The 27,647-nt window shown below is 53.3% G+C and overlaps 1 protein-coding gene across 1 annotated transcript; it reads right to left on the bottom strand.

Annotated features, from left to right (window-relative positions):
* Positions 1–4,109: 4,109 nt before the first annotated feature.
* Positions 4,110–26,937, bottom strand: SLC5A9 (solute carrier family 5 member 9). The gene is given in 15 exon segments (XM_027612612.2): positions 4,110–5,451; positions 8,849–9,008; positions 11,694–11,909; positions 13,676–13,844; positions 15,434–15,584; positions 17,481–17,588; positions 18,087–18,222; positions 18,404–18,531; positions 18,534–18,608; positions 18,922–19,002; positions 19,570–19,675; positions 21,058–21,222; positions 21,542–21,646; positions 24,597–24,668; positions 26,782–26,937. Coding segments are annotated over 15 exon segments (2,037 nt in total). The 3' UTR covers positions 4,110–5,242.
* Positions 26,938–27,647: the final 710 nt, after the last annotated feature.

Below are 27,647 nucleotides of genomic sequence, written 5' to 3'. Positions count from 1 at the left end.
CCACTGCCACTACTGAGTGACGGGGCTGGGGCACCTCACTCTCCCTCTGAGTTTGCTTCTTCGTTTGTAAATAATTCAACATCCTAGAGTGGTACTGAGAGCTACACGAAGTGATTGATGTGGAATTGTCTTTATAAAACAATGGTGAGTGGTCTAAAATGGCCGGTTCCTTTAGTCTTCATGTACTTCTCCTTCCAGATTATTCTGCCCTTCTACAGGGAGTTCCCAGTTTTGTAAATTATTCTTTTAAGAATAAATCACCAACAGTGAGGATGTAATTTTGGAGTAAATGATTCATTTGAGTTATTTTCAGTGTTGGGTTTGTTTGTGTACGTGGTTGGAAATGCAGGGATGCAGAGTTTAGGCAGTAAAAGAAAGAACTTTCTAATTGTCCGTGTAGTCCAATGGTGGCTTCCGGCTCAGAGGTAGGCAGTTCCCCGTCACTGGAGGCATACAAGCAGAGGCTGGTGAGCCTTACTCATAGAAAAGGCTGATCAGAGAAAGTATGACCTGGCCTGAGGGGCAAAGGCAAAGGAGGGCTGAGCTAGCTGATGCCTGAGGATCCTTCTTTTTCTGAAGGGACATCATTCTAAAATTTACATACAAACCACTCAGAGAGCCGGATCAGGCTTTTGTATTCTCTTCAGGGGATAAGGTAAAATGGTGGGGGTTTTCTTTCCTCTTTAAGTGAAAGTTGTGGATTTTATGTAAGACCACAGTAACAAATCTGACATTTCTACTCTGTGAGTCTGAGCTAAAGCTGAGATTTGGTTTTTAAATATGAAAGTAAACTGTTACTAGCTCAATTTAAGTCTCCAGGATTTATATTTATATATAACCTTTAAAGTTCTCCCAACTTTTCACCCTGGAGAAAAGAAGAAATTACAGCCATCTTACTTAGCGCTGGAAGTCGAGAGAGACACTAGTTGTAGTTTAATGGAAAACTGACCCTGTTTTGCCTGGGCTCCCAGCAGTTTCCACTGCCTTCTAACTGATGTGAACTCTCACACTCAGGGACATAGTCATGAACCTCACATATTAAATTGAGTGCTTTTGTGGTCCAAGCTCAATTACAAATCACTTTTAAAAATGTTTCTTCATGGTATTTTTAAGAGTACGATTTGTTTTTAAACATCACCCTTTTATAGTCCAAAGCAGCAAATTCATGTCGTTATTGCTCGTGGCAAACCCATTTCAATTCCCCAAAAACTACTTTCCAGTGTTTCTCTCTTTGTGCTGTTTCCGCTCTAGTGTACCAGTGTGCAGCTTTCCCTGTACCCCTCCTCCACTGCCCCCCCCCGCCCCCGCCCCCGGACAGAGCTGGGCTCGAGTCAGAAGCATGCCGTGTTAGCATTAGAGGACTCCTGATTTCATCTCAGCTAATTCAAATCTCTGCAGCCCCCCCCGCCCACTCTTATTAAGGATGAAGAAACTGAGGTATGGTGGGGGCAGGGGGTGCTCACAAAGCAAGTAGTAGCAAAATTAAGCTTGGTCACAAGGACTTTCGAGTCTCAAAAGACTGAGTTTGGTTTCCCAGAAGTAGCACGTAAAAGCAGGTGCAAGTAGCTTATTTGTCAGGTGATCCCAGGATCCTAGCAGGAACGTGAGGAAATGAGACAGCATTTCCTCACAGGGAAGGCAGCTATTTATTCGTGGGCAGGTTAACGCTGTGGGCAACTGGGGCTCAAGCCCCTGAGAAGCTCTGGAAATGGTTCACAACAAACCTCCTAGCTCTTTCACCAACTCTTGTTTGTTGTTGGTTGAGCGCTGTTCCCAAGCTCTTAACTACCCACCCCCCCGCCCCCGCCACTTCCAGCCTGCTCTGTGCAGGCAGCAAAGCATTTTTCTGCAACCAGAGAAAGCTCTCAGCACAGAGCCGTAGGGCTTTCTGCAGAAAGTCACCCAGCAAACAGCGCTGGTGCGGGCCTGGGTGATATGAGCGGGGCTGGGCCGCCTCTGCGTCAGTGGTCAGATGCAGATTTCACTCCTGTCTCTGCGCAATAAACCTCAGAGCTCTCTGCCTTCGAGCTGAGAGGCTGAAATGAAACATGATTTATAAAGGGAGATTAAATGCGTAGGGTCAATATTTGCAAATGAGCAAATAGTATCCCTATTTTATGGGAACGTACCATGCACTTTTGCCCCTTACCTCCTTTGTCATGCAGTCCCTCTGCCCCTCATGACTTGTCCTAGAAAACTCCAACTCATCTTCCAAAGTCCAGCTCCAGTATGAGTTTTTCTGTTATGCCCTTTCCTGATTCCTCAGGAAAAATTAATCACTCCCCTGCTTTGTTCTGACAGCATGTTGTGCGAGCTCTGAAATAATAGGATGACGTAGTGTCGAGCCTCCTGTGCGCCCATCTCAGCTCTACTATTAGTAGTTATAATAGCTAATGTTTATTGGTTTAATTACGACTTTATGTGCCAGGCACTGTTTAGAATACTTTATATTAATTACCTCCTTGAATCCCCTCAACAACTCTCTGCAGTAGCTGTAATTAATATCTCCAATTTGTCGAAAGGAATCAGAGAGGTTAAGCAACTTTCCTGGGATCGTGTAGTTAGCAAGGGGCAGAACCAGAAGGTTCCAGAAGGTCAGGCTTCCAAGTCCCCCCTCTTAACCACTGTACAGAACAGCCTCTCTTTGGCTGCAGTAGAGAAGGGGTCCCAAGGACTAAACCCTGAGGGTATTGCTGGCAGTTTTTATAGGGCCCCCTGCTGGGCTAGGAAACACTGTAGAGAATCTTACACGGATGGGCAACACAAGATTTACATTTTACAAAGATCATTCTTGCTCCAGTAATAGGGTGAATTGAAAGAGAGCTTGAACACAGAGATGGATGACCGTCAAGAGGCTGGTGCGGTGATCTGGGAAAGAAATAATGAAGTTCCAGGTTTAGCACAAGCTAGCCCCCACTTACCTCCCTCGCCACTCCCCAACGCAGCGGGGCTACGACATCTGGATGTGCAGGTGGTGCCCTGCACAAGTGCATCTGGCCAGGAGGGCGTGTAGGGGCAGAAACGCAGCCACCCATGAGCCCTGGCAAGGGGACCCACACCAAGAAGGAAAGGCACTTTTTGCTCACTTGCATGAAGAAGCCAGATGGGTTAGTGGGGGCCTTGCCAATCAAGATATTTTAAACTACTTTTTGTTTCCTGATTGTGTCCTGGTTTTCCCCCACCTCTGTGTTTTGAACATTTGGTTTGCTCTGATAAGGATGCTCTTTCTCTCATTCATTAATTTATTCTTTCACTTATTCATATAACACATTCTTTTTAGCATCCATCCCGTGCCAGGTACCTTTGCATTTGGGTGCAAATGGTGACTCGGTTGGGGAGCTTACAATCTAAGAGATGAGATGAATATTCCTGGCATCATTATACAGATAGGTCACTCTGACATTTTCTTCAAAGGTAAAGTCAGGGGACCATGAGACTCTATGCTGTGTGCTGGGGACTTAGCTGCTTTGGAAGACAGCTGATCATAGTAAGGTCATCACTGGGAAATATGGCTTCCCTTAGGATGTGTAGAATTTTTACGGCCAGGTAAGGAATAAGTAGGAACCAACCAGGCAAAGAGGGTAGAGAACGAGAGTGGCTACCTGTCTCATGGCCCTACTACCTTTGGAAGCATGCCCACGCATCTCTGGCTGAAAGGACAGAGGTCTGGACCCAGACAGGCTCGCATCACAGAGAGGGGACACTGAGGTGGAGGCCCTGCAGGACAGTAGAGTCTGCGGAGGGGAGTGGGCACCGCAGGGCAGACGGCAGGAGGTTAGAGACTCAGAGGCCCGTGGGGAACTCTCATAGGCTGCTAGAATCTTTCGAATATAGGGATGTTCAGTACTTAATTTTAAATTGTGCTTCTGTGGTTTAAGATTCTTTCCCTCCCCAAACCCTCAGTACATTTGGTTGCACGCAAATGCTTCAAGGAAATGGTTTTGGGTAAAATGAGGGGGAAAAGCTGAGTTCCCAGTAATGGTCAGTAGGCAACAGTGAGGAAAGTACGGCCAGGTGAGGTGACACCGATGAGGTCAAGGGTCAGGAGACACGGAAATGTGGAGGCAGCAGCAACAGGAGGCGTTCATAGAATCAGCTGTGTTTAAGCCTTAAAGGACGAGAATTTTATTTGTAGTCACTTACAGTGAGTGATGATCAGAGGCAGCATCGAAGAGGGTCAGATGAGAGTAGGGGCAGCCTAGACACGAGACAGAAAGGAAGGGACCTTCTCACTGTGTCCTTGGCAACGGGGCAGGGCTGTGGTCCCTTTCCAGACATCTGAGGCATGGTGTGCACACTCCAGCTGGAGGGGGCTCCTCCCCGCCAGCTGGCCCCCCAAGTCACTACCCAGCCAGCCACCACGCGAAGCCTTCCAGGACCTTAGGGAATTACTAATTCACCATTTATTGGACGCTTTTACTTTCTGGGTACATAGTCACTTGGGACGTGGCCCTTGGTCTTTTGTCCTTGCCCCTTGGAGTACCCAGCCTAGCCGGGGAGATAAACATCACAGGAGAGTGATTGGTACTGTCACAGAGGCAGGTCCAGAGGGTGTGGGATCCTGACCCAGTTGTGGCAAGTACATTAAATGCCTCAAGGCAGTGGAAACTCCACATGTGTTCAGAAGTGATGGTGGGAAGGGGCAGAATTTGAGTGGCACCAAGGAGAGCCCCCCAGAGCTCCCTGCCCAAACACCATCTGTCACCATGCTTACATTCCACCCTGGTCCCTCACTCCCTGGGGTCTGACAGTGGAAGTAAAGGCCCTCCTGGGTCGGTGCCTGCCGGAAATAGATGACTAGGGGTTGGGAACGAGGGAGGGAGGAGAGGACAAAGGGCGGAGGGAAGGGATACAGGTGAGCAAAGATGCACTTGGACTTTTGCAATGTTTTTGCAACCCTTTTCTTATATCTTCCACTTTTTTAAGCCTCAAAATACATGTATAGTAAAAGCTCCTAAATGGAAGCACCAAGAGGGTGGAAACTGTGTTTCTGAGGTAGGAACATAAGGCAGTATAATGGAAAAAGAGCTGGAATCAGAAGACCTGGGTGCGAGTTCTGCTGTGTGGCCCTGAGCAAACCCAGAGCCCTCTCTGGTCTCCCTTTCCCCACGTGGCCAGTGTGCAGGTTGGGGCAGGGGCTCCTGCCGTCTCAGCCTCAGTGGTCCCCGGTTTTCACAGCATGATGGACGGGCCCAGCTCCAGTCCAGTTTACTCTGTCTCCACTGAAGCCAGGTCTGCGGAGTCAGGCAAAATAGCCCCAGAGGAAGATGTTGATGGCCAGCAGCAGGATGGCATTGACATCGCAGACGCTTCTCCAGAGCGGCTCCTCGGCAATGCTGGTCAGCTTCCGCTGGCGTGCGGCCATCTCCTCGGGGCTCAGCGCAGGCTCGGGGCTGCCAGCCAGCCCGCAGAACCAGTCCCACAGCAGCCTGCCCCACCACCTGCGCGGGGCTGAGGACCACAGCGGGGGGGGGGGGTGGGGGGGGGGGGGGGGGGGGGGGGGGGGGGGGGGGGAGGGAAGCAGAAGGGGAGGTGAGGCCAGGTGGCAGACAGGGGAGTGACAGGGGCAGGGGAGGGGGAGCCGGTGAGACACGGAAGGCAGGGTGGTGGGGGAGCACAGAAAACAAGGCAGGTGGCACTGGGCCTTGCCGGGAGCTTACAGACTGGGCGCCCAGCTGGGACTGGGACAGAGATCTGGCCCCAGCGTCCAGTCATCCAGCAGAGCCTGTCAGTGATGCAGGTAGTGGGGACTGGGGACGGGGTGAGGATGATGGGGCTCATCCCGATTCAGAGCATGAGATGGAACGGGGCACGATCTCTCCCAGGGTGGCTGGGAACCACTTTCCCACTCCGCACTGGCCTGCCTGAGGTCCTGTGCGTGTCACCCACTCGGCTTCTCCGAGCTGCAGCTTCTCTCTCAAACAGGTTAACCGTGATGCTTGGTTCTTCTCCAGGTTGCTTTGAGCATCAGATAAGAATGGACATTTGCTAGCATTTTGAAAAGTGACCCATGCTGGAGCAGCAGGGGAGAGGCTCTGGGAACTATAAGGTTCCAAACGTGCATGAGACTGAGCCGGTGCGGACCTGGCTCCCCAGCACCAGGATGGGGCTGTTTTGAGGTTAAAGAGTAGCTCAGTTCTTTAAAAACTAAGCTTAAAGAAAGTAATAAAGTATTTTTAAAGTTGGGTTTTTTTTGCATTAGCAGACAGCATATTAAAATAAATATTTCATTGAGGTTGGACAGAACCCACTGGAAATGCTTTATTATCTTAATGACTTTGGAACTTGGTACCTGGTATGCTCAGTGTGACCACAGAGTGCAATCTCTGGTCCCATGAAGAGACCATCTGGTCCTGCTCCCTCCTTACCCAGGAGGGAAAAGGCTCAGAGAAAGGAAGGGACCTGCTTGAGGTCACACAGCGACAAGGCTGCACTAAGCAATACCAGGCGTGTGGCATTTCAAGTATACTAGGTCTTAGCATTTTACAAGCCTATCCAAGAACTCTCTTCTGATTCTCAGGGCTGCCCTCAGAAGCAGATGATGCACGGGGCGTCACGTGCAAATTCCGAGGCTCAGAAGTCACTAGGTGGTTATTGGTGAGCCAGTCCATCTAAGTCTGTCTACAACCTGGATGTGTACACTTCTTTCAGATCTATTCGGCTGTCCTTAAAATTTTTTTCATCTTTTTTTTTTTTTTTTTTTTTTTTTTTAGGACACAAAACTACACTGGGAACCACTTTCCCACTCCGCACTGGCCTGCCTCAGGACAGTTTCACTATTTAACCTGAGGACAACACGGATGAGACTTCATCTGCCTGTGGACCTTTTGAGAGGGGGATTCCAGAGGCTGCCTTATAGGAGTGGGAAGTGCTCCTTCGTCTTGTGGGGAGCAAGCCCCCCACAGGGAGCAGAAGTTTCTCTGCTTCTCAAGGGATAGGCTCTGCCCTGCGGCACAGGGGCCGGCCAGGGAAAGCCGCAACGATCATGGCCGTCTATTTCGTGCTGGGGTTCCGCCGGGACAGCGCGAGTGGTGCCCTTCCTCCTCCCACTGAAGCTACCTTCCTAGCTTCTCCCCGTCCCTTTCTTCCCTTGGATCTACCTCCCTAGAAGGGCCTGCGATTCCTCCCTGCCATACATTTTATAGGGGCAAGACCTGGTTCTTGCCATGATGCGGGGCGAAACTGTTTTGAGACCTCATCTGGTGCATGGACCACAAAGTTTGAAAAAGAGACAAGGGGTCACATTGTGCAAAGCAAAACACACTGGAACTATTGGGGCAGCTGATTAGACAGGGGGGCGGGGGACGATGTTGACTTTGAGCTTTAGTGGTGCTTTCTGAAGTCAGCCTATGTGGGTTTTGACCTTGGAAGTTTGTAAAGGGTTACATTCTCCATTACGCATAGCTTTTTATAGTGGACCACTGGCTTTTAATTGCTGCAGCTTGGGCAAGAAGATGGGAGTGTTGGATCTTGGTGGGATGCTGGAGCTTATGATGTTATTAACTCTAGGCACCTGGCTGCTTCTCTAGGCAGGGCCTTAGCAAAGTGGAGGGAGTCAAGAAAGGTGGGCAATTTCTCAGGCCTCAGGGGAGCAAAAGCCCCCCCCCCCCGCCCACCGCGAACCTGGCAAAGATGAGGGACCTGTTCTGGTCCGACCCAACAGGCACTTTGATGACCTTACCTATGCTCTTGACTTACATGAGTTATTAAAATTGTGGACACCAGAGGCTGGGAATGGAACTAAGACATTGTTGAGGCCCTGAAGGAGAAGGCAGCTGACAAAGGCACCCCAACTCTACCCAGGTGGTGGGGTTCCCTCTAGCTGAGGCAGGAAGTAAATTTAGGACTTAAATGTCATTAAGTTATTAATTCCTGAGTGCAAGAGAAATTGATTTGGGGCTTTAACTTGCAACCTGATTTAACTTTTTTGACTATAATTTTCCCTTAGGAATTTTATAATTTAGGAAATCTCTATAATGTCATTATATCAGACTATTCTAACATGGGTGTTTAATCACACTGTAGGAAGGTTATAGTTGCATTATGTCCAAAGCAGAAACACGTCTTATGCCAATTTTCAACTTTAGAGACTGTGTGGCCTTGGAGTACATCTCACTGAGGTACTATTCTAACACATGCAAGAACCTCTATGAGGCAAAACGTATATGGCCCATCAGCAGCTCAAGGACGATATCCATAGGAATGGCTGTCAGGCTGGAGGAACCTTATGAAGATGGACAGAACTGTATGGACCCAGGGCTGCTCTTATCCCGTGAGGGACAGCCATGCGTCTCTGTGACTTTAGGCAGAATTTTTAAGCCCTGTGGGAAATAAGTAAATAATAAAGTGGGGGCCAGTTTCTTTGATGTGCCTGTTTCCTTCCATCTGGAGGGAACTCAGTGTAACACTCTTTTTTCTGCCCTTAGACTCATTCAACCCAGGGGAAGAGAGGGGACTCTCCCCTCCTGGTAGATTTGGGAAGCATGGAGGGGACATGCTTGGTTGTGTCCCTCCCTCCTCCTTGTCAATGTTGGGCTCACAGGGGTAGGCGGCTGATGGGCACCTCCGTCTAACACCAGGCTTCACCATAAGGAAACGCACCTCCCCACAGATACAAACAAAATCTTTCTACCTATATTTTGGCTCCTATCTGCCTTCCTTATTTGTCTTATTTCTCAAATAGTTTAATAGCCATGCGGGAAGGGAGGAACGGTCTTTTTTTTTTTTTTTGGCATCCCTCAGAGACCCCATCCCCAGGGAGCCCCAAAGGAGGGTCTCTGGGGCCCCATGACATGGCATCCCCATTACTCTTCTGTGATGTGTGCCCCCCAGCATGCCCCCAGCCTACCTCCATGCTGGTCCTGGCCCTGGCTGGAGCTCTCTCTCCCTCCACCTCCTAGAGGGCTCACCCCAGATGGCATCTCTGATGTCCCTGGCGTGCCCTCCGGGGCCTCCTTCTCCAGCTTAGGGTGGGGACCGTTCCGTGTCCACCACGTCAGGCGAGCAAGCTGGAGGGAAAGAAAATACTGCTTGACTTGGGTACCCTTGGGGGTAGTCTTACTGTGGAACAAGAGGACTCACCTTCACGGGAGGCCAACAGAGCAGTGAGGAGCATGAGGAACAGGCACAGGACCGAGTCAGGAGGCCTGGCTCTGAGCCCAAATGCCCTTTCCTTTGAAAAGCTGCGCCCCCTGAGCACCTGCTCCCCCTGAGCACCTGCTCCAGGCTCTACGCTCATAGCCTGGGAGGGAAGAAGCCGGACAGAGAGGCAGGTGCCCCATGACAGAAGGCTTCCACAACCCTACCTTGGAAGAAGAAACTCATAGGCAATGGAGAGCCCCTGCAGACTTTAGACAAAAGGAAGAGACTCTAAGTTGTGGGATTTAGAAAGATCTCTTGGAGTGAATTGAAGAGATTCAAGCTGGAGGCTGTTGGAACAGCAGAGCAAGAAATACAGAGCATCTGGGGGAGGAGAAGGGTGTGGTCTTCGGGTGAGGGAGAAGCGAACATGGCTCTTAGATTCCTGCCTTGGACCATCAGGTGGGTGGCGGACGAGCTCGAAGAGTCTGCCTACAGAGTGCCTGCAGAGCCTGCTGCCACAGAGTGGAGATGTCCAGGGACAGAGCAGCAAGCCTGCATCCCCTGGACAGCCCTGGTGGCTTTCTCTCTTCTCCCATTTTGGTGGCGCAGCAGAAAATCCAGCAAGTTCTCTAGCTGAAATTGGTTGGACCCAACCAGGACTATCTGAGCTCTGTACTTTCCAGAAAGCTCTTTTCCTGGCCCAGCAGCTCTTGGTTACATATTGGCCCAGGTATCCCCTGCCCTGCTGCCAAATTCCTACAGGCATGTCCAGCAGCCCAGGGTGAGCGGCCATCCTCCAGGACCCTTCCGCTGGCTTCCAGCTATGTCTTTGTACGGTCTCAGGAGAGCCCAGACTGCTTCTCCACTTGAAAGTACCTCTTAGTGTGACTTCATCCTTACACAATGTGTCATTAGCCGTGTATGGGTGGTGTCTCTTTATGTCATGGGAGGCAGCTGGATTTGGGTTTGAATCTTGGGCGAGAGAGAGAGAATGGAGTTTCATCTTCCTGTAGAGGATTGTTGAGTTCCCGGGTATGGATAGGACAGCTCAGTGACAGTGTGGGGTGAGAAGGGTTTTAGGTCATAGGTGGGACCCTAAGGGACACTGAAAACCAAACTGGAGGGACATGTGTCATGGACGTGAGCAGAAGAGAGGTCTTTGGGATGCAGGAAGTGGTCCGTGGTGGCTGGTTCTCCTCAGAACTCACTGAGGATGAAGATGGGGGAATGTTTGTTAATTTCTAGCAACAAGAAGGTTATTGGGGTCTTGGTGAGAGCAATTTCGGGGAAAGGGGGGACATCAGCCAGACTGGATGAGAAGGAGACAAGAGGTGGGAAGTGAAGGCTGTGAGTGATCACCCTGCAAAGTCGGCTGTTGAGGAGCCCAGCGGGAGGCAGCGTAACTAGGGAGGGCCGGGGTCCGGGGAGGGGGTTTCGAGTGGGAGACACTTCTGTATGGGAGTGAGGCAGCAGACAGCGGAGAAGCTGAGGATTCAAGCAGTGGGGAGAGATCACTTCTGGAGCGAGCCGCCAGAGAGACCCGCCTCTCTTGGCTCCTCTGTTTGTAGGAGGAATTAGTGACATCAAGGGTCTAGAGTGGTTTTGCAAACTCTCCAGCACCATACAGATAAGGGATGTTAGTAATGCCTTCCACCCAATGTTCCAGGGACTAGCTTCTGGCACGGGCTCTGTTATGGGCTGAATTCTACCCCCTCCCAATTCGTATGTCCTAACCTCCAGTACTTCAGAATGTGACTATATGTGCAGATAAGGCCTTTAAAGTGGTAATTAAGGTTAAATGAGGACATTAGAGTGATCCTAATGCAATACAACTGGTGTCCTTTTAAGAAGAGGAGATTAGGACACAGACACTCAGGGGAAGACGGGGTGACGACAGAGAGGCGAAGACAGACATCTGCAAGCCAAGGAGGGGCCTCGGGGGAAACAACTCTGCCAACACCTTGATCTCAGACTTCATGCCTCCAGAACTGTGAGAAAATAAACCTCAGTTGTTGAAGCCACGCAGATGGCAGTGCCCTGTCATGACCGCCCATGATGTAAAGATGAGAGGTTTCAAAAGACAGCTTCCATGACTGAGGACTGGAAAATCTGTCAGCATGGGAGAGGGGAGCACTTGCTCTTGGGACGCTGTGTCTTTTCTCATCTACCTGTTTCTTGACTGGCCAACGAATCCTTCCTCCTTCCCCTAGGGCCAGCTCGAAGTGACCTTGTCGGGGAACCCTCTGCAGCCCCGCAGGGGTGACTGCCCCCCTGTGCTCAGCCCCTCCCTTTGAGCTTGGTCCTTCTGCACTTTCTTTTGGTAGAGTAACTGTTGGCGTTGGTGTCTGTCCCCAAAAGTCGCTGGCAGGGACCATTCATCTTTGTAACCCTACCACAGTGCCTGGCACGCAGGAGGTGCTCCCTGAGTAATTTTCCAATTGAATGAATTACTTTTCACCTGGGATTGAATAGTCCAGTGAGCTCCCCGTCCCAAGGACGTGTGTATGGCCACAGAGGAGACAACCCACTGGAATGAAACTCAGTGGTAGAATCCCAAGCCCCGGGGGTAGGGACAGCATTTTGAGGAGCCCCAGCGCAAGCACTCCACTTGCCTTTTCCTCAGGGATGGGAGTGGTACAGAGGCTGACGGCTACAATGACGATGGCAGTGAGCCCACAGAGCAGGAGGGCAAAGTAGAGGTAGTGGAAGTCCTTCAGCACGGCCGGCCTCTGGTCCACCTCCCCACAGGCTGGCACGGGGTATGAGAACTCCAGGATCATGCGCAGAAGCCCCACAGCCAGGCCAAACATGAGGCCCCAGAAGGCTCCCTGTGGAGAGAGGGTAGACATGGGAGGCCCGAGCAAGCTCAAAGCCACAGTCTGTTACAGTGTTTGCAGGCCCACCTTAGTGAGCTCCCTGTTAATGCTGAGGCTTTGTCTGAACTTAAAGGCAGGCAGAGTGGTGCCCTGGGGAGGGCACAGGCTCCAGAGTCAGACAGACAAGGATTTGGATCCTGGCTCTGTTCCAGAATGATTGAAATAGAGACTCAACCTCACTGGCTTGGAGTTTTCTCGTGCGCAATGATAAGAGAAATTAGTATATACTAAGTATAGATGCTTAGTATTCAACTAGAATGGAATATGGTTTTGTAATGAGCAGGGAAAACCAAGATCCCCCATCCTGATTTTCTGTTATAATAAATAAAAAATCAGAATAGAGCTCTTCTAGAAAGAAGAAAGGAAGAAGAAAGAAAGGAAGAAGAAAGAAGAAGAGGAAGAAGAAAGAAAGAAAGAAAGAAAGAAAGAAAGAAAGAAGAAAGAAAGAAAAGAAGAAAGAAAGAAAGAAAGAAAGAAAGAAAAAGAAGAAAGAGAAAGCAAAGTAAAGCAAAGCAAAGCAAAGCTCTGGCAACTCCCCTATCTTGTTTATAACACCACTTGACCCAAACCTATACCTGTTCCCCGTATGTGAGGGTCAGAGGGCTCGTATTTTTTAAGAAAAATGAGATGCTGATCCTGATATCAAGAATTCTGGAATGAGGGGCGCCTGGGTGGCTCAGTCGCTAAGCATCTGCCTTCTGCTGGGGTCATGATCCCAGGGTCCTGGGATCGAGCCCTGCATTGGGCTCCCTGCTCAGCGGGGAGCCTGCTTCTCCCTCTCCCACTCCCCCTGCTTGTTTTCCTTATCTCACTTTGTCTCTCTCTGTCAAATAAATAAATAAAATCTTAAAAAAAAAATTCTGGAATGAGCAGAAACACCCAGAATTCAGCCGAGCCGAGCCATACTGTGTACCATCGTGATCAGCAGGGAGGTTAGACCTCAGGAAACAGTCAACAAGCGGCCTGGGTACTCCCCGGGGAAAGGGGCTTCTGAGTTGTCCTTTGCAATGACTTTGAGCTCTCCTGTGGCCCCTGCGGAGTTGTGTCCATGACATCCCTTAGCCCCCAAAGCACAGCCAGCAGAATCGGGCCCCTCTTTCCTAGGTTCTCCTGGAGGTAACCAAGGCAATGGTCCTGGCACCGCTAGCTCCTCCCAGGCCTTTCAGCAGTTTCGTGAATGATGCATGTGCGGGGCCATCTGTGGCTAGTATTTTGCCTACATACAGAACGTTATGGGTTTAGAGAGGGAACAGACCCCAGAGATCCTCCCGTCTGTCCTGGCCTTTTATACACACTTCCATGTGTCAGGAACATTCTTCTCTTCCCCATCGGGCCTAGGATCAGATGTCACTTCCTCCAGGAAGGCTTCCCTGGCCCGCTCCCAGGCATCCCATGGGTTAGGTACCCCTGACCCCCACTCTCACAGCAGACTTTATTGGTATTTCTTATTGAGTCATCTTTCCTCCCATCTGGCCCAGTGATGGTGGACCTACATGAACCCAGTAAACCATTGCATCTAGAAGCCTCCATAATAGGATCAATGAATGTTTGTCAAGTGAACGAATGAATCAAAACCCGATGCTATGGATGGGGAGACGGAAGCCTAAAGGAGGCAGTGTGTGTGTCTGATATGTCTCAGAGAGACACCAGGCTGCAGACAGACCGGACCTCCTGACCCTCTGGTGTACAGGGAGAGACAGGTGCCCTGTTGCACTCACAGGCTCTGTGACCCTCTTGCAGAAAATGGCCAGCAGGAAGAGGGCGGTGATAGGCGGGGCCAGGTAGCTGGTGACAGACTGGATGTAGTCGAAGAGCTGCCCGCTGTTGGAGCTTTGGATGATGGGGATCCAGAGGGTGCTTATGACAACCAGGAACACCACAAACACTCTGTGAGGAGGGCACAGGGCGGCATAGGCATGGGGTAGGGGGGATGGGAGGGGCACAGAAACTGGGAAGGGAGAAGGGAAGGGAATGCATGGTCACTGAGTCCGATAATGCTAGGAGACTGGAAATGCTAAGATTCCAGAAATTTAGGCCTCTAAAATCCCAGAATATCAGAATTCCAGAATCCAAGAAAACCAGGATTTTTGAATTGGGGTCTGTGAGGTCATGTAGGCCACCTGCTCTTCAGGGAGAAAGCCATACTTTTTACAACAACCCCGACTTCAGTAAATGGCCTCTGGTCTTGGCTTGGATGCCTTTTCTTCTCTTTTGCATCCAAACCCTGTGCAGGACAGCCCCTTTCTCTAGGATGGCTTTAGTTCCAGAGACTTTTCCCTTCTTTGTGCTCCTCCAGCTCTAACCCACTGCTCCCTTACATTGACATTTAGCTCAGAGTGGGGACCCCACCTTCTCCTCCTGACTCCCCCTCAACTGATCCTGGCTCAGGCCCAAGAACCCTAAAGCACTCTCTTATGATTTTGTGCGAACAAGTTGAAAACTTTTCTTGGATGCAATAATGCACACGGCCAGGAGATGGTGCTCAAACCCCACTTATGGATGAAATAAAAGGCAGTGCAACAGGCTGAGTACAAGAATGAAGGAGGGGTCTTTGGAAATGCCTCTGCGCACTTGTCCTCTCCTCTCCTTTCCCTCCCTCATTTTCCCCCTCAGGCCCCACTAGAGCAGCAGCTACCCAAGTGGTAGTTGCTCATCCCTCCCCTCGCAGATCCTTAAATGCTCAGGCCCCGCGTGTTAGCCCAGACACCTGAGTCACAGAGCCTTAAATTATGAAGCAAAGAGTTCGGGAAGTGCCCCTTAACCCAGTGTAAACGACAAGCCTAGGGAGAAAAAGAAAATAAGCCACCAAGTGATACTTTGAAAAGCACAAAATCAAAACCAAGGAGATAAAGTTCAAGTTCTCCAGCTTGCTGTTCAAGGCTCTGCGTCCACTGGAGACAGCCTCCCTGCGAACTTCCCGGCTGAGGTGGCCCCACGCTGCATTACCTGCACTCCTGTTGCCATTAGCAGCCCTCAGGGCAGGCTAGTACAAGGTGCCCCGGTGTCCCCCGCACAAGCTGTGATGCAAGGGGAATGCTTAGGGTGAGTCTGATGGACTAAATTAACAAGCTTTCTGTTTTCCTGGGATAACAGCTGGGCAGATCTAAAGCTCCTGGGGGTGAGCTGCTTGCTAACTAGCCCCCCCCCCCATACAGTTCACCTTCCCTTTCTTAAATGCTTTGTCAGCTTCTCTCACTTACTCTGTTGATCAGAGAAAGAGAAAGTTGAACAGACCGGGAAGAGACTTTTTTTTTTTCTCTCCTTATTCTGGAAGCAGAGGAATGTCCAGAGTTGGGAAGGGACTCACCTGAGGTCATGTAGGAAGTTGGTGCTAGAACCAGGTGCTCTGACTGCCAGTCTGGGCCCAGACCCCACCTCATCCCCCTCCCCGCCAAGGGCAGCCCAGGACAAGGAGGAGAGGGGAGAGGGGTTCTGCCTGCTGGGAGGGGGCGCTCCAGAAGGAGGGGCCCGTGCACCTGCCCACCACCATCAGCTCCTGCTCTGTAGCCTTCCTTCGGAAGCGCAGCCACACATCAATGGCAAACAAGGTGCCACTGCTGTTGAAGATGGAGGTGAGTGAGCTCATGAGGGCGGCCAGGATCACGGCGATCATCAGGCCCCGCAGACCTGGGGAGAGGCGAGGTCTCCATGGGCAGCCAGCCTGGGAAGGCCAGCTCTGCCAGGGGCCACGGTGGCTACGGGTCCAGCAGAACCAGGGTTGTGGGGGTGGGGATGCTATTGCATGAGGTTCCCATCCGTGCGGATGAGGAATCCGGGAGACCTGGAGGCCCGCTTCCGGATAAGCGCCACGGCCCTGAGTGAGTCCCCTACACCGCCCCTGCCCAGGCCCAGCCTCCTCATCTGCATCACTAAGAGCGATGGGCCCAGGTGACCCTGTAGCTTTGACACCTCAATCTGGGCTTCAGAGCTTGTAGACACTTGGTTAGGGGCCCCTGGTGGGGAGGAGGGTGCCTGTTAAGAATGGAGTGTTTTCAGTCTCTGTGCCTTCTCATGGACACGGTGGTGCCAGGTTAAGGCCGTGGACTGGGAGGCAGAAGGCCTGGGTTGGTTTCCTGGTTCTGCAAGCAACTAGCTGTGTGATCTTTAAACTAGTTCCTTCCTTTCTGGACCCCTCCCCCCGCATAGCAGGAGAGGGTGGAACCCACTGATATCTGAGGTCTCTATGACTCTAATGATCAAGCTTCTAGAAACAACCACTCATGCGTCCCTGGGGAGACCACTCTCTGTCAGCCCACCTCGGCCCTCTTTCCTCCCAGTCCAAGGATTTAATCACCTCCTGGAGGTCTCCCTGGAAGACTCAAGGCGTTCCAAACAAACCTAGGCCAGCACCTTCCTCCGGGGCCTTCTGTTGCTTCCTTTGGTTAGCAAACTCCAGTCGCCATAGCAGACACTCGGTTACCCTGGACCCCCTCCTCTGCTGCCCTTCCTTCCCACCTCCCTCGATCAGCCCCCACTGTGGACGGCCTGTCCTAGCCGGGCCTCCTACCATCTCTACTATTTCTTTGATTCATTTCTTGTTCTACTGGAGGGAGGGGAAAGCTCAACTCAAGGACTTCCCTCCTAACCCTGGCTTTTTCCCTATGTCCCCACTCTCGATATCATTGTAAACCCAGGACGTGGGAGCCCTCTCTAGACCCCTCCGTCTTTTTCCTCCCTCAAATGTAATCAGTCACCAAATCCTGCCGCCTCTACCTCACGAAGATCTTTTAAACCCCTTCTGTCCACCCCTGAAACCGCAGACCTGGCCCGGCCACCAGCACCCCATTCCTCTGCCTCCTGCAAAGTGAGCCCTCCATCAGACTGGTCCTTCAGAAGCTCAAATCCCCTCATGTGCTCTGGCCTAAAACCCAGAGGAAAGGCTCTGCTCCACGGTGAGGTGTGGCCACGGCCTCCTCTCCACCACTGTCGTCCATTCCTCTGCAGGTGAACCCTGCGGGGCTGCTTCAGACCCTGCTCTCTGTCAGCCCTCAGCCTTCGCACACATAGTCCCTCCTCCCCGAATGACATTTCCCACCTGCATCTAGCTTCGTCTGCCTAAGATGTTCCCTGGGATTCAGCTCCATTTCCTCTCCTCTGGGAAACCTTCTCCAACATTCCCCTGGGCCGGGTCAGGTGTCTTCTTAGGGCTCCCTCAGCCCCACTGTGTCCCCACACTGGTGACATAGCATTGTATCCTCAGTGAGCCCAGGTGTCCTGGGGATGGCATAAAGCCCGAGCTCAGGGGCCTGCCTTTCATTCCTGCATCTCCACGATTAGAGCCAGAGTGGGTGCTTTATAGACACTTGTGAGAAGTGTGTGTGTGTGTGTGTGCGTGCGCATACACACGTGCACGTGTGTGTGTGTGTGTACGCTCACGTGTGTTGGGGGAAGGAGGTGTGGAGGTGAAGGTTCTCATTCCCTATTCCCGTCCATGTCCACCATTAATGCAAACCCTCCTGGGCAGCAGGGATTGGAGGAAGCTGGGGGATGACGTGAAGGGTGGCGTGGGGAGACAGGACTCACCGACGGGCATGAGGGCTATGACCAGCTTGGGGTAGGCGATGTTGGAGCAGCCCACTCGGGCCCCGCAGATTCTTTGGCAAATGTCAGGGTCTACACAGCCCACCTCATCTATAGAAGAAGTGAGGGCCATTAGAGCCAAGTCTTCCTGTGCCTCCTTGCTTTGGCCCAATATTTGCTTTCAAACAGGAAAAAAACTACAGGAAAGTGTATCCTGGTGACTCTGGCAGGAACCAGCATCTCTTGCAGGAGCCAGAGGTTCAAGGGGCAGGCAGATGTCTGGGTACCACGATTTAGCTGTCTCCAATAAATCTCTTGACCACATACTACCCTGCAAAGCCTGACAGACTCCTGTGGGTTTTAGGCCTTATATCTTGCTAAACGGCAAAAATCCTTGGAAGGTACCGAGAATGCCTTCTTTGGTCTTTCCCTCATAAAGGGAGTGTAGGATTTTAAAATGACATTTAGATACAAATTTCTTCTTCTGAAATACTTATTGTATGTTTGGCCCACAAAGCCTAACACATACGTATCTTAATAGAAATAGCATGGGACACCCCCTCCCCACCCCTCACCCCCACCACCAGTGCAGCGTTGTCCAGCTCCTACCTGGGTACAGGGCCCGGCTGATCATGCCGGGCATGACGATGAAGAACATGGGCAGGATCTTCAGGTAGCCCCCTAGCACAGAGCCCCCCTTGGCATGGGACAGATTCTTGGCAGAGAGAGACCTCTGCACAATGACCTGGAAAGGGGGGGGGTGGAGGCAGGCCACTCAGGTCAGGTGGGGCTCAGCTCAGTCACAGGTGGGCCCTGAGGTGGTCCTGAAACAAGCCCCGACCCTCTCTGCATCTAGATGCATGGTTTTCCTGCAGGGAGCCACCCCAGGTTGTGATGGGCTGGGCCAAGCCTGGCTGGGGCATCACCTGGTCCGTGCACCAGCACCATGTGGCCAGCACTGTGAGCCCGAAAATGAGGCCTGGCCAAGGAATGTCCCCGTTCACAGGGTCCCGGAGCATATGGAAGGCATCAGACCGGGGGAGATGGCAGGTGTATTGGGGACTGTGGCATTAGGGACGGCCTGTCTGTACCGCTGCTCCAGGCCTGGGTACCAGCCTACCTCCTGAAAGCCTGTGGAGAGAGACCACAGTTAGTGACACAGCCCTGAGACCCACTGGGTGTCTCATGCCCCTACCCTAGCTTCCAGTCCCATGTGGGGCCCTGGGGCTTGGAACTGGTATGGGACTTGGGAATGGGGGAGAGATGTGGGGCTCAGACCCTTAGCTGGTATAGCAAGAACTCTGCTCTTTGGTAACCCCATCCTGGCAGTGGGGGTGGTGGGATGCTCTGGAAAGTTCTAATCAAACCACAGAGGTGAAAGCCCAAGATAGATCAGAGAGCAATTCCTACATGATGGTGGGGTGTATTCAGGTCTCTTCCTTACCCAGAAACATGAGGACCAGGGCACCGCCCACCATGATCACTGTCTGCAGAGCATCTGTATAGATCACGGCTGTGAGGCCCCCTGCAGACCCAAGGAGAGGGCTCATCAGTCGGCACCAACAGCGGGTTCTTCTCTGGGTGTCTGCCCTGTGCTTGGCCACACTGGGGAGCCCTCTTAGCAGGTGGGTTCTGGCCACCTGCCTTCCCCCGACTGGCCGTTCCCGGCTACAGGCGCTCCGGTCTAGCTCTTTCTCTCCTCAGCGGCCCCTGAGTGTGGCCACTGTGCCTCAGTTAGCTCTTGTTGTTTTTAACACCCCAGGGCTATTTCTCTGCTGTGCTGGTAGCTCCACCGGGAAGCCTCCCTCCCTCCCCTCCCAACACCATGGAAATTCCCCATCTTTGCAGGCTGACTTAGCCACAAGCCAGGGTCCCAGGTGCCCAGGCCTGCGAGAGGTGCTCTGGGGGACACAGGGGAAGGAGGGCTGGTGGCTTTGTCTGGAGCAGTCCTGGTGACTCCAGTCCTGATGACGGTCTCCTAGCCGCACCCCTGCTCACTGCTGCATCCCTAGGCATCCCTCTCCACCTCTCCCTGTCTCTCGGTTTCTGCTCGCGGTGCCCGCACCCCAGTGAGACCTGCCCTCGGCCCTACCGGCAATGGTGTAGATGGCCGTCACTGCCAGGAGCATCACCGTGGAGAGGTAAAGGTTCCAGCCCAAGGCCATCTGGATGAAGAGAGCTCCAGAGAAGATGTCGGTCTGCAGAGAGCCGGGACCCAGGAGTCCAGGTCACCTGAGGCCCTCGCTGTGGCCACCAGGGTATGTCGCCTCCTACTCAGCGATATCAAGTGCTGTCAGTCCTCATCACGTGATGAGGGTGACCCTCAAGTGCCATGCTGAGGATGGGCTTGACCTTGCAGATGCTGAGGAGCCATAGGGATTGTCAAGCAAAGGAGAACCACATAAAACTTTGAAACCCGGAGCAATGTCATCTGGTGGCGCAGATAGGAGAGTCTTGCCCTGAAGGCAGGGGTGAAGGAGTGAAGTGAAGACAGAGGAGGTGAAGTGGGGAGCAGGGGTCAGAGAAGAGAAAGCAGGCACCCAGAAGCTCGCTGCCTGCTCCCCAGCAGAGCAGAGGCCCCTGCAGCTGCAGGCGGGCCCTGGCTGACGGGCCGGGCCGGGAGCCCAGTGAGAGGACTTCCGGACGCTCTGCGCGCTCAGGTTTATTAGGGGACTCAGAGAACGTCCTTTGCCTGAGCTGACTTGGGCTCATTTTCAAGCCTTGGTAGACAAGCGGCTATACAGTTTTCCCGACTCTTGACCTGGAAGCTCACAGACTCGGCCCCTTTCAGTGCCTTCTTGCTGACCCCACTGCACGGTTGTTTCATGAACCCATCCCAGGGCTACAACAGGACAGTGTGCAAGGACCCCTGGCCCGGGGCACGGGACCCAAACTGCAGTTCCAGTCCCATGGCTACATCCTGTGTGGACACGGGCAAACCATTTGCCCTAGGTTTGTTTTCTAAGTGTGGGTCAGTGGAGGAAGAACAAGGACCTTTCTAACTGTAACATTCTAGGTAATTAGTGCATGGTGCTGAATGGAGAATCAATTAGCGGAAAGATAAATGAATGAATGCGCTCTAGATGAGTAACCCTTTGAATAGAGGGACGTCATTTACACAACAGACATTTCTCATCCATCTGTGATCACTCCACTGCTGAGTGGGAGCTTGCATTGAAGGTATGTGGATTCATCCCTTCTTCCTCCCTCCCTCCCTCCCTGCCTGCCTTCCTTCTACCTACCTGTTATCTATCTATCTATCTATCTATCTGTCTATCTATCCATCCATCCCTACATCCAGCAATAAGCCATGATGTAAACTCAGCATTTTCGGGCGCCTGGGTGGCTCAGTTGGTTAAGCGTCTGCCTTCGGCTCAGGTCATGATGCCAGGGTCCTGGGATGGAGCCCCGCATCAGGCTCCCTGCTCAGCAGGAAGCCTGCTTCTCCCTCTCCCGCTCCCCCTCGCCCTGCTAGTGCTCTCTCTCTCTCTCTCTCTCTCTCTCTAATAAATAAACTCTTAAAAAAATAAACTCAGCATTTTCAGAAGGATAAGATGGCCACACTGGAGTGGGTACTCACGGAAATCTTGGTGAAGATGTAGAGGATAAGAGACAGGACAGACATGTACACCTGGATCCTCTGGCCCCCAAACCGCTTCTTCAGGTACTGCGGCATTGTGACCACACCGGCGGCGATGTACACCGGGACAAAGACCCAGCCCAGGGCCAGAAGCAGCCAAGTTGCCTTGGAGAGTGGAGAGAAGCAGGTATCCATGTCCTAGATGCAGATGGAGGGGCAGCCCCCTCCCCCACATCATGATGCCGGGGAGCACCGAGCTGGGAACAAGGGACCTGGGACCTAATCTTAGTGCTGTGTGACCTCTGATGAGTTCCTCTGTGTCCTCTGGGCCTTGATTTCCTCATCTGTAAAATGGGTTCTGGATTTACCATGCAGCCTCCCCAGGCACCTCCAAGGTTCCCCTCAGCACTAAAGCCTGGGATGGGGGGCGGAGGGGCTTCAGACCTCCATTATCCCTGAGAAGCCTCCAGGCCAGCTTCCTTACGTTCCATTCGAAGCCGCCCACAGCAAGGCCTCCAGCGGCTCCTGTCCCAGCCAGGCCAATGAACAAGCCACTGCCCACATTGCTGGACATCAGAGAGGCTCCAATCTGCAGGGCACAAGTGGGGTCAAGGGTCAGGGTCAGTTTTAATCCAAATCAGCCCGGAGCCAGGACCATGGGCTTCAGGAGCTGTGGACAGAGCAGGAGCCAGGCTCAGGAAATCTGAGATCAGAGGAAGGAGGGCACATGAGGGAGCACAGAGAAGGAGGGATGGAACTGACATTTACTGGGTACCTCCTGTATGCGGGCACTGTGCGAGGCATTTAATATGCACCAATACACTTAATCTGCATAAACATATCGAGAGATGAGCATTAATCTTTTCAATTTACAGAGGAAGGAAATAATGTTGGGAAAAACAAAGCCACTGCCTTCAGGCCACGCAGTGAGTGGCCAAGTGGGAAAGAAGGAAAGCCACGGAGAGCAGGGTCATGGAGGGAGGAGAAGGCTCTGCACTGGGGCCGTCCATCTAGGGGCCTCCAGAGACGAGGATGCTTAGGGGAGGAGGGGAAGTCCCCACGAGAGGGAATGGGGAGGCCCCCGCCACCCCAGTGCCTCCAGGCTCCAGGGCAAGACCAGGAAGAGGGAGGAGCCGAGGGGCTGAACACAGGCTGGGCCAGCCTCCGAGTTGAGTCATGTTTCTCCAGGAGGCAGCCAACTACTCTGAGGCCACAGAGACACTGATAGAAGGACAACATCACGGTTAGTATGGAAGCAGCGTCGCCAAGTGTCGGGTGCTGTTCTAGGTTTCCTCAGGCAGCCCTCACCACAGCTCTGGGCTGGATGTCCCATCATTATCCCCATTTGACTGAGGAGGGAACCGAGGCACAGATAAATGGCTTGCCCGAGCTCCAGAACTAGTGAGTGACAGAATCTTTGAGCCCTGGCTGTCTGACTCCAGTAACTAGTGCATGATTATTGCTGGGCACCTAATAAGCACTCATTACTGTCATCTTTGATTATTTGATGGGATCCTTCCTTGGGCAGGGAAAGGGACGAGGGAGGAGCTCTGGGGCCTGGGAGGAGGCGAGGCCTTGGGGACACGACCGGGGCCAGAGGGGAAGAGCTCCGCTCTGGGCTTGCTCCCTGTGTCACCCTAATAAAATCACTTCCTCTTGCAAATCCTCAGATTCTCCACTTGTAAAATGTGGGGACTCACCTGTTCCCACTGCCTGTTCTGGGGGTGCTGGGCGATAGAAAGTGAAAAGAAAGGAAAGGTACTGAGACATTCAGAGAACAGACTGCCTAGAACATAAAGGCCCAGAGATTACAACTGGCCTGATGTTGCTCATTGCTGAAGCCACAGCCTGCTGCCACACACACACACACACACACACACACACACACATTCACATTCAGGTGGTCCTGGGGATGCTGGTGGGGCTGGGCTGGAGCACCTAGCCAGAGCACAGAGCACTGGGCCCTTCCCGAGGCTGCTCTCGGAGCAGGGAGGGGCCTCGCCCCCACTCAGTGCAGGGCTCCCAGCTCACAACTCAAGGAGACATCGGCCATCAGGGTTGGCAGGGGGACCAGACAGGCCCCTCTGGAGCAGGGATGCTGTTGCTCCTTCTGCTCTTGGCTTCCCAGCCACACACTCTCTTTGGGGTATAGGGAGGGGAATGAGGCACTTCTCAGGACTGGCCTAGTAGGGAGGGGCACAAAGCTATGGGACTTCTGTCACAGACACCTGGACACCTAGACATGCAAGCTCCAGGGCTACAAATGGGACGGAGACCCCCCTAAGCAGGGCTGGTCCTGCTCAGGCTTCAGCAGGGCAGGAAGCCCAGTACAGGAGGCCCAGCTCATGGCCCCGCCCACCGGGGCTGCCTGTCTCCACAGCCGCTCATCTTGGGAGCACCCTCCTCCTGCTTCCTCACCCCTACAGGGAGACACAGAGTTTCACGTGGAGCAGGGAGACCTGCTCTCTGCAGGACTGGCGGGCGCCCAGGACAGCCCCTGGTCACTCTCCCGGAACGGACCAGAGAGGTGCTCTCTCCTGCTTCTTGTCCCTCCTACTGACTCATCTCCAGAGCTGTGATGGGGGACGGTGGGGAGGGAATGTTATCAGCTGAGCAGAATGGCCTCCAGGAGGCTTGCTGTCTCCTGTTGAGGAACCCAGTGTCACCGTCCCTGTGAACTGCCAGGCCCTCCACCCCCTGCACTCCTGGGGATTCTCTCATGCTGAGGGCGTGAGAGCTCCCTGGCCCTACCTCCTCCTGTCCCAGATACTGGAACCTTCCAGAGAGCTCTGTCAGGGTCCTGGACCTCCTCTTCTCTTCAGGGAGTCTGTCGCCAGCGCAGGTGGGGAAAGTGGTGAGAACCAGAACGGGGTGTAGGGGTGGCTGGTGGTTTGTGAGTGCATGCACACACGTGTGTGTGACCTGGGCGTGACTGGGCGTGTCACAGCCTCAGCACCACAGGGGCTGACAATCCCAAGATTCGATTTCCAGGCAGGGCGTACCTCCCACCGTGCTATTTCAGGAAGAGGAAATCAGTTTTGAGGACCAAGAGAAACAAGTGAGGTGGTCAGATAGAAGAGACTGGGGTTTGCAAAGGTGTCAGGATCGATTCCCTGAGGTTGCTGGGGATTGATGTCTGTGATCCCCCTCACCTCACTGCTCCACGGTACTAAGCAGGTATGTCTCCTTCCCACCTCCCCTGGCTGAGGTCAGAGGCTTCCCAGAGGCACTCACAGCCCCTCTCCTTCCCTCCTGTTGTCTGTGAGTCTGTCTGCCCAGCTAATCTGAGCTTCTCTGGGACAGGAACATTCTAGGTTATGTCTATAGGTGCAGTGTCCAGCTGAGGGCGCACACTTAGGACGCACTTACCCGAGGTGTGCATTGGCAAGATCTCTTGGGTTGTGGGGTGCCTGGGGACCACAGAGAAGGAACCCAGAGCTCCAGGAAACCCACTCAGGGGGCTGCTGCCTTGGTCAAGGCGAGAGAAGACGAGACGAGGATCCAGTGGTGGGAGGGGACAGGGAGGACGATCGACTCACCGGCCACCAGCTCATGGACCTCCCCGCCAGGAAATAGCCACCAATGGTGCCTCGGCTTGCACGAACGGATGACTGGTGAGGAAGGGGAGAGAGGTGAGGGTCTCCCGAGCTCCCGCACCTCTGCCCCGCCTCAGGTCCCTCTTCCTGGGTCAGGCGCTGGGGGGGGCACCCAGACCATGAGAACCAGATGGGTAGTTTCACTGGTTTTACTCTACCCGCCCTTGGGAGGGACACAGCCTCTCTCTGGGCCTCACGGTTCGTCCGCCAGGGCTGGTGTGAAGAGCCAAGGGGCCAGCAGAGGTTAAAGCCTTCGCGAATAGCACTGTGCTGGACGTGTGTGCAAGATACGGTTATTGTCCCCTTAACCCTCCCTCTGTCCAACCTTCGTTTCAGGAAATTATTTGTATCTGATTCTCGGGCTTGCACGGAGGCCGCCCCCTCCCTCCTTTCTGCAGGACTCCCGCACTGGGGCCTGGATGGCAGAAAGCCCTGCAGCCCCAGGCAGAGGGAGGGCTCCGTCTGGGGCTTCTCCTGCCCGGGGCCTGGAGTGGGACCACGCTGTGAAGCCTGTGCAGGAGCCCGCACAGACCCCTCCTCTGAAGAACAAGAGGAGAGTGGATGTGAATGAATTTCCTCTGGGGCCTCAAGGGCTGGGAGCCAGCGTGGTGAGCAGGGAAGCAGAAACTTGAAGACTTTATTAAGATGCTAAAGCTCAGGAAGCCTGGGTGGCTCAGTTGGCTAAGTGTCTGCCTTGGGCTCAGGTCATGATCCCAGAGTCTTGGGATCGAGTCCCACATCAGGCATCCTTGCTCAGCAGGGAGCCTGCTTCTCCCTCTCCTTCTGCCTGCTGCTCCCCCTGCTTGTGTGCTCGCTCTCTCTGTCTCTCTCTGACAAATAAATAAAATCTTAAAAGAAAAAAAAAAAAGATGCTGAAGCTAACAGGTCTCTGATTAGGTCTAGAGATGGGAGAGATACCTGAAGGAGAAGAAGGGAAAAGAGAAACGTAAAAGGGGATTCTTTGCCCCCAAGGAAATGTCCCTAGTCGCTAGGGAGTGATGAGGGGGAGGGGCTGGTTCTTGTGAAGCCTTTGCTTGAACTTCACCTGTCACCTCTGGCTCTCAGGCAGGCCAGATGAGCAGAAGGAACTCTCACACATGAGGAAATTGAGGCCTGAGTCAGGGAGCAACTTGTCCAAAGTCACTGAGGAGCTGGTGCCTTTCCTGCCAGGAGTCGGTGATCAGCTGTGTGCTCATTTCTTCCTCACACCAGCCTTGGGAGGCAGGGACTGTTCACCCCGCTAAACAGCTGAGGGAACTGAAGCCCAGAGAGGGTTCGTGACCCCGCCACCATAACGGGGTCACGACGGGCTGGGACTCGAATCACTGCCGCCCAGGAGCATCTGAGGGGGCTGGCCCGTCTCCCGAAGGAGCCATGATGACACCTGCCCGGTATTGTTGCCTGCAATGCAGGGCACTGGGCCAGGTGCTTTGGTGTGTCATGTTACTCAGGGCCATGACCCCTCTGTGGGGCAGTCTTTATCGTTCTCACTGTCCACACGAGAAAACGGAGGCTCACAGAGCATTTGCACGTTCCCAGGGCTCCGTGGCTCTGTCAGAGCCGGGATCTGAACTCAGGACTCCCTGACCTCAGAGCCTGGCCCCTTGCCCCAGGGCTGAGGCTCTGGTGAACAATGTTGAGCAGAAGGGCCTTTGGACTTGCCGAGCTTCCTTCCCATGAGCACACAAACCCCAGCTCCATTAGAAAGCACTACTCCTTGCCAAGACACCTACCTGTGGAGGGTGGGGTAGGCCAAGAGTGGAGCGTGCGCAGAGTTGGCCATCTTGGTACGGGAAGGAGGGCAGGGGTGGGGATCGGGCTGCCAGGGACGGGTGGGGCCCAAGGCAGCAGATGCATAGAGACAGGGAGTCGGGAGATGGGGGTTCCTGCCTGGCCAGCCTCAGCTCGCTGTGTGCCCTCAGGCAAGTCACACCCCTCTCTGGGCCTCAGTCTGCCCGTCTATAAAAAAGGGCCTGGAGAGATGGATTTCTGAAGGCCTCTGCATCTTAACCCTGTGCTTCCCTGATCTGCCTTCCTTCTGCCCACCCTGCCTCCAGCTCCACCACCAGCCAGAGATGAGAGCCTGCCCCACCTCCCCTGCCAGGCCCCAACCTCTGGGACTACTCACCCAGACCCCCACGCCGATGACAAAGACGAAGTAGACAACCAGGACCGCGATGTCGTAGGCATGCAGGCTGACTCCAGAGCCCGGTGCTGAGCGTGGGGCTGTCACAGTCCTGACCCCATTTCCTGACGCTCCAGGCCCCACTGTTGCCAGCTCCATGCTCCTCTGTTAGAGTCACTCACCACCAGCTGGACTTTGAGGCGCTCCTGGCTTCGTTCCTTCCTTTTAATGATTAAACAGCCCCAAGTGCCCTTAGCTGCTAAGAAAGCTCTGAGCCCCACTGGCACGGGAAGTCCTGGTCCCCCTTTCTCCTAACCGCCACCCCATCCTCTGCAGGACTCTCCCTTTCCCTGCCCCCAGGTCATACACGCACACACACACACACACACACACGTACATGCACACACACACGTGTACGCACACGCACACACACGTACATGCACACACGTGCACACACACGCACACACGTACATACACACACGTACATGCACACACGCGGGCACACTCCCACCCCTGAGAGGAGCAGGAGGAGGAAGCGGAGGAGGAAAGAAGGAGAATGCTGGAATTCTGGACCTCAGAAGTCGAGCTATTCAAGCTCCTGCTTATGTGGAGGGGAAACTGAGGCCCAGGGAGGGAAAGGTCACACAGGGAAGTAAGGTGGAGCTGGGACTAGAGTCCAGGTTTCTCAGTAGTGAGTTCAATGCAATTTTCCTTATTCCCAGAAGGAAGACACGGGAGGAGAGGGGGAGAGAGTGCCATGACCCTTGCAAAGCCTCTACCACATCACCACTCCCCCTCCCCCAGGTGTCACTTTTCCTTTTTTTTACAGCATAGGACACTGAGGCCCGGGAAGAGACATGTTTATTCCA

The sequence above is a fragment of the Zalophus californianus genome, chromosome 4, assembly GCF_009762305.2.
Source record: "Zalophus californianus isolate mZalCal1 chromosome 4, mZalCal1.pri.v2, whole genome shotgun sequence".
Classification (NCBI taxonomy): domain Eukaryota; kingdom Metazoa; phylum Chordata; class Mammalia; order Carnivora; family Otariidae; genus Zalophus; species Zalophus californianus.
Note: the sequence above shows the minus strand (reverse complement) of the source record. Positions and strands in the feature narration are given on the sequence as shown.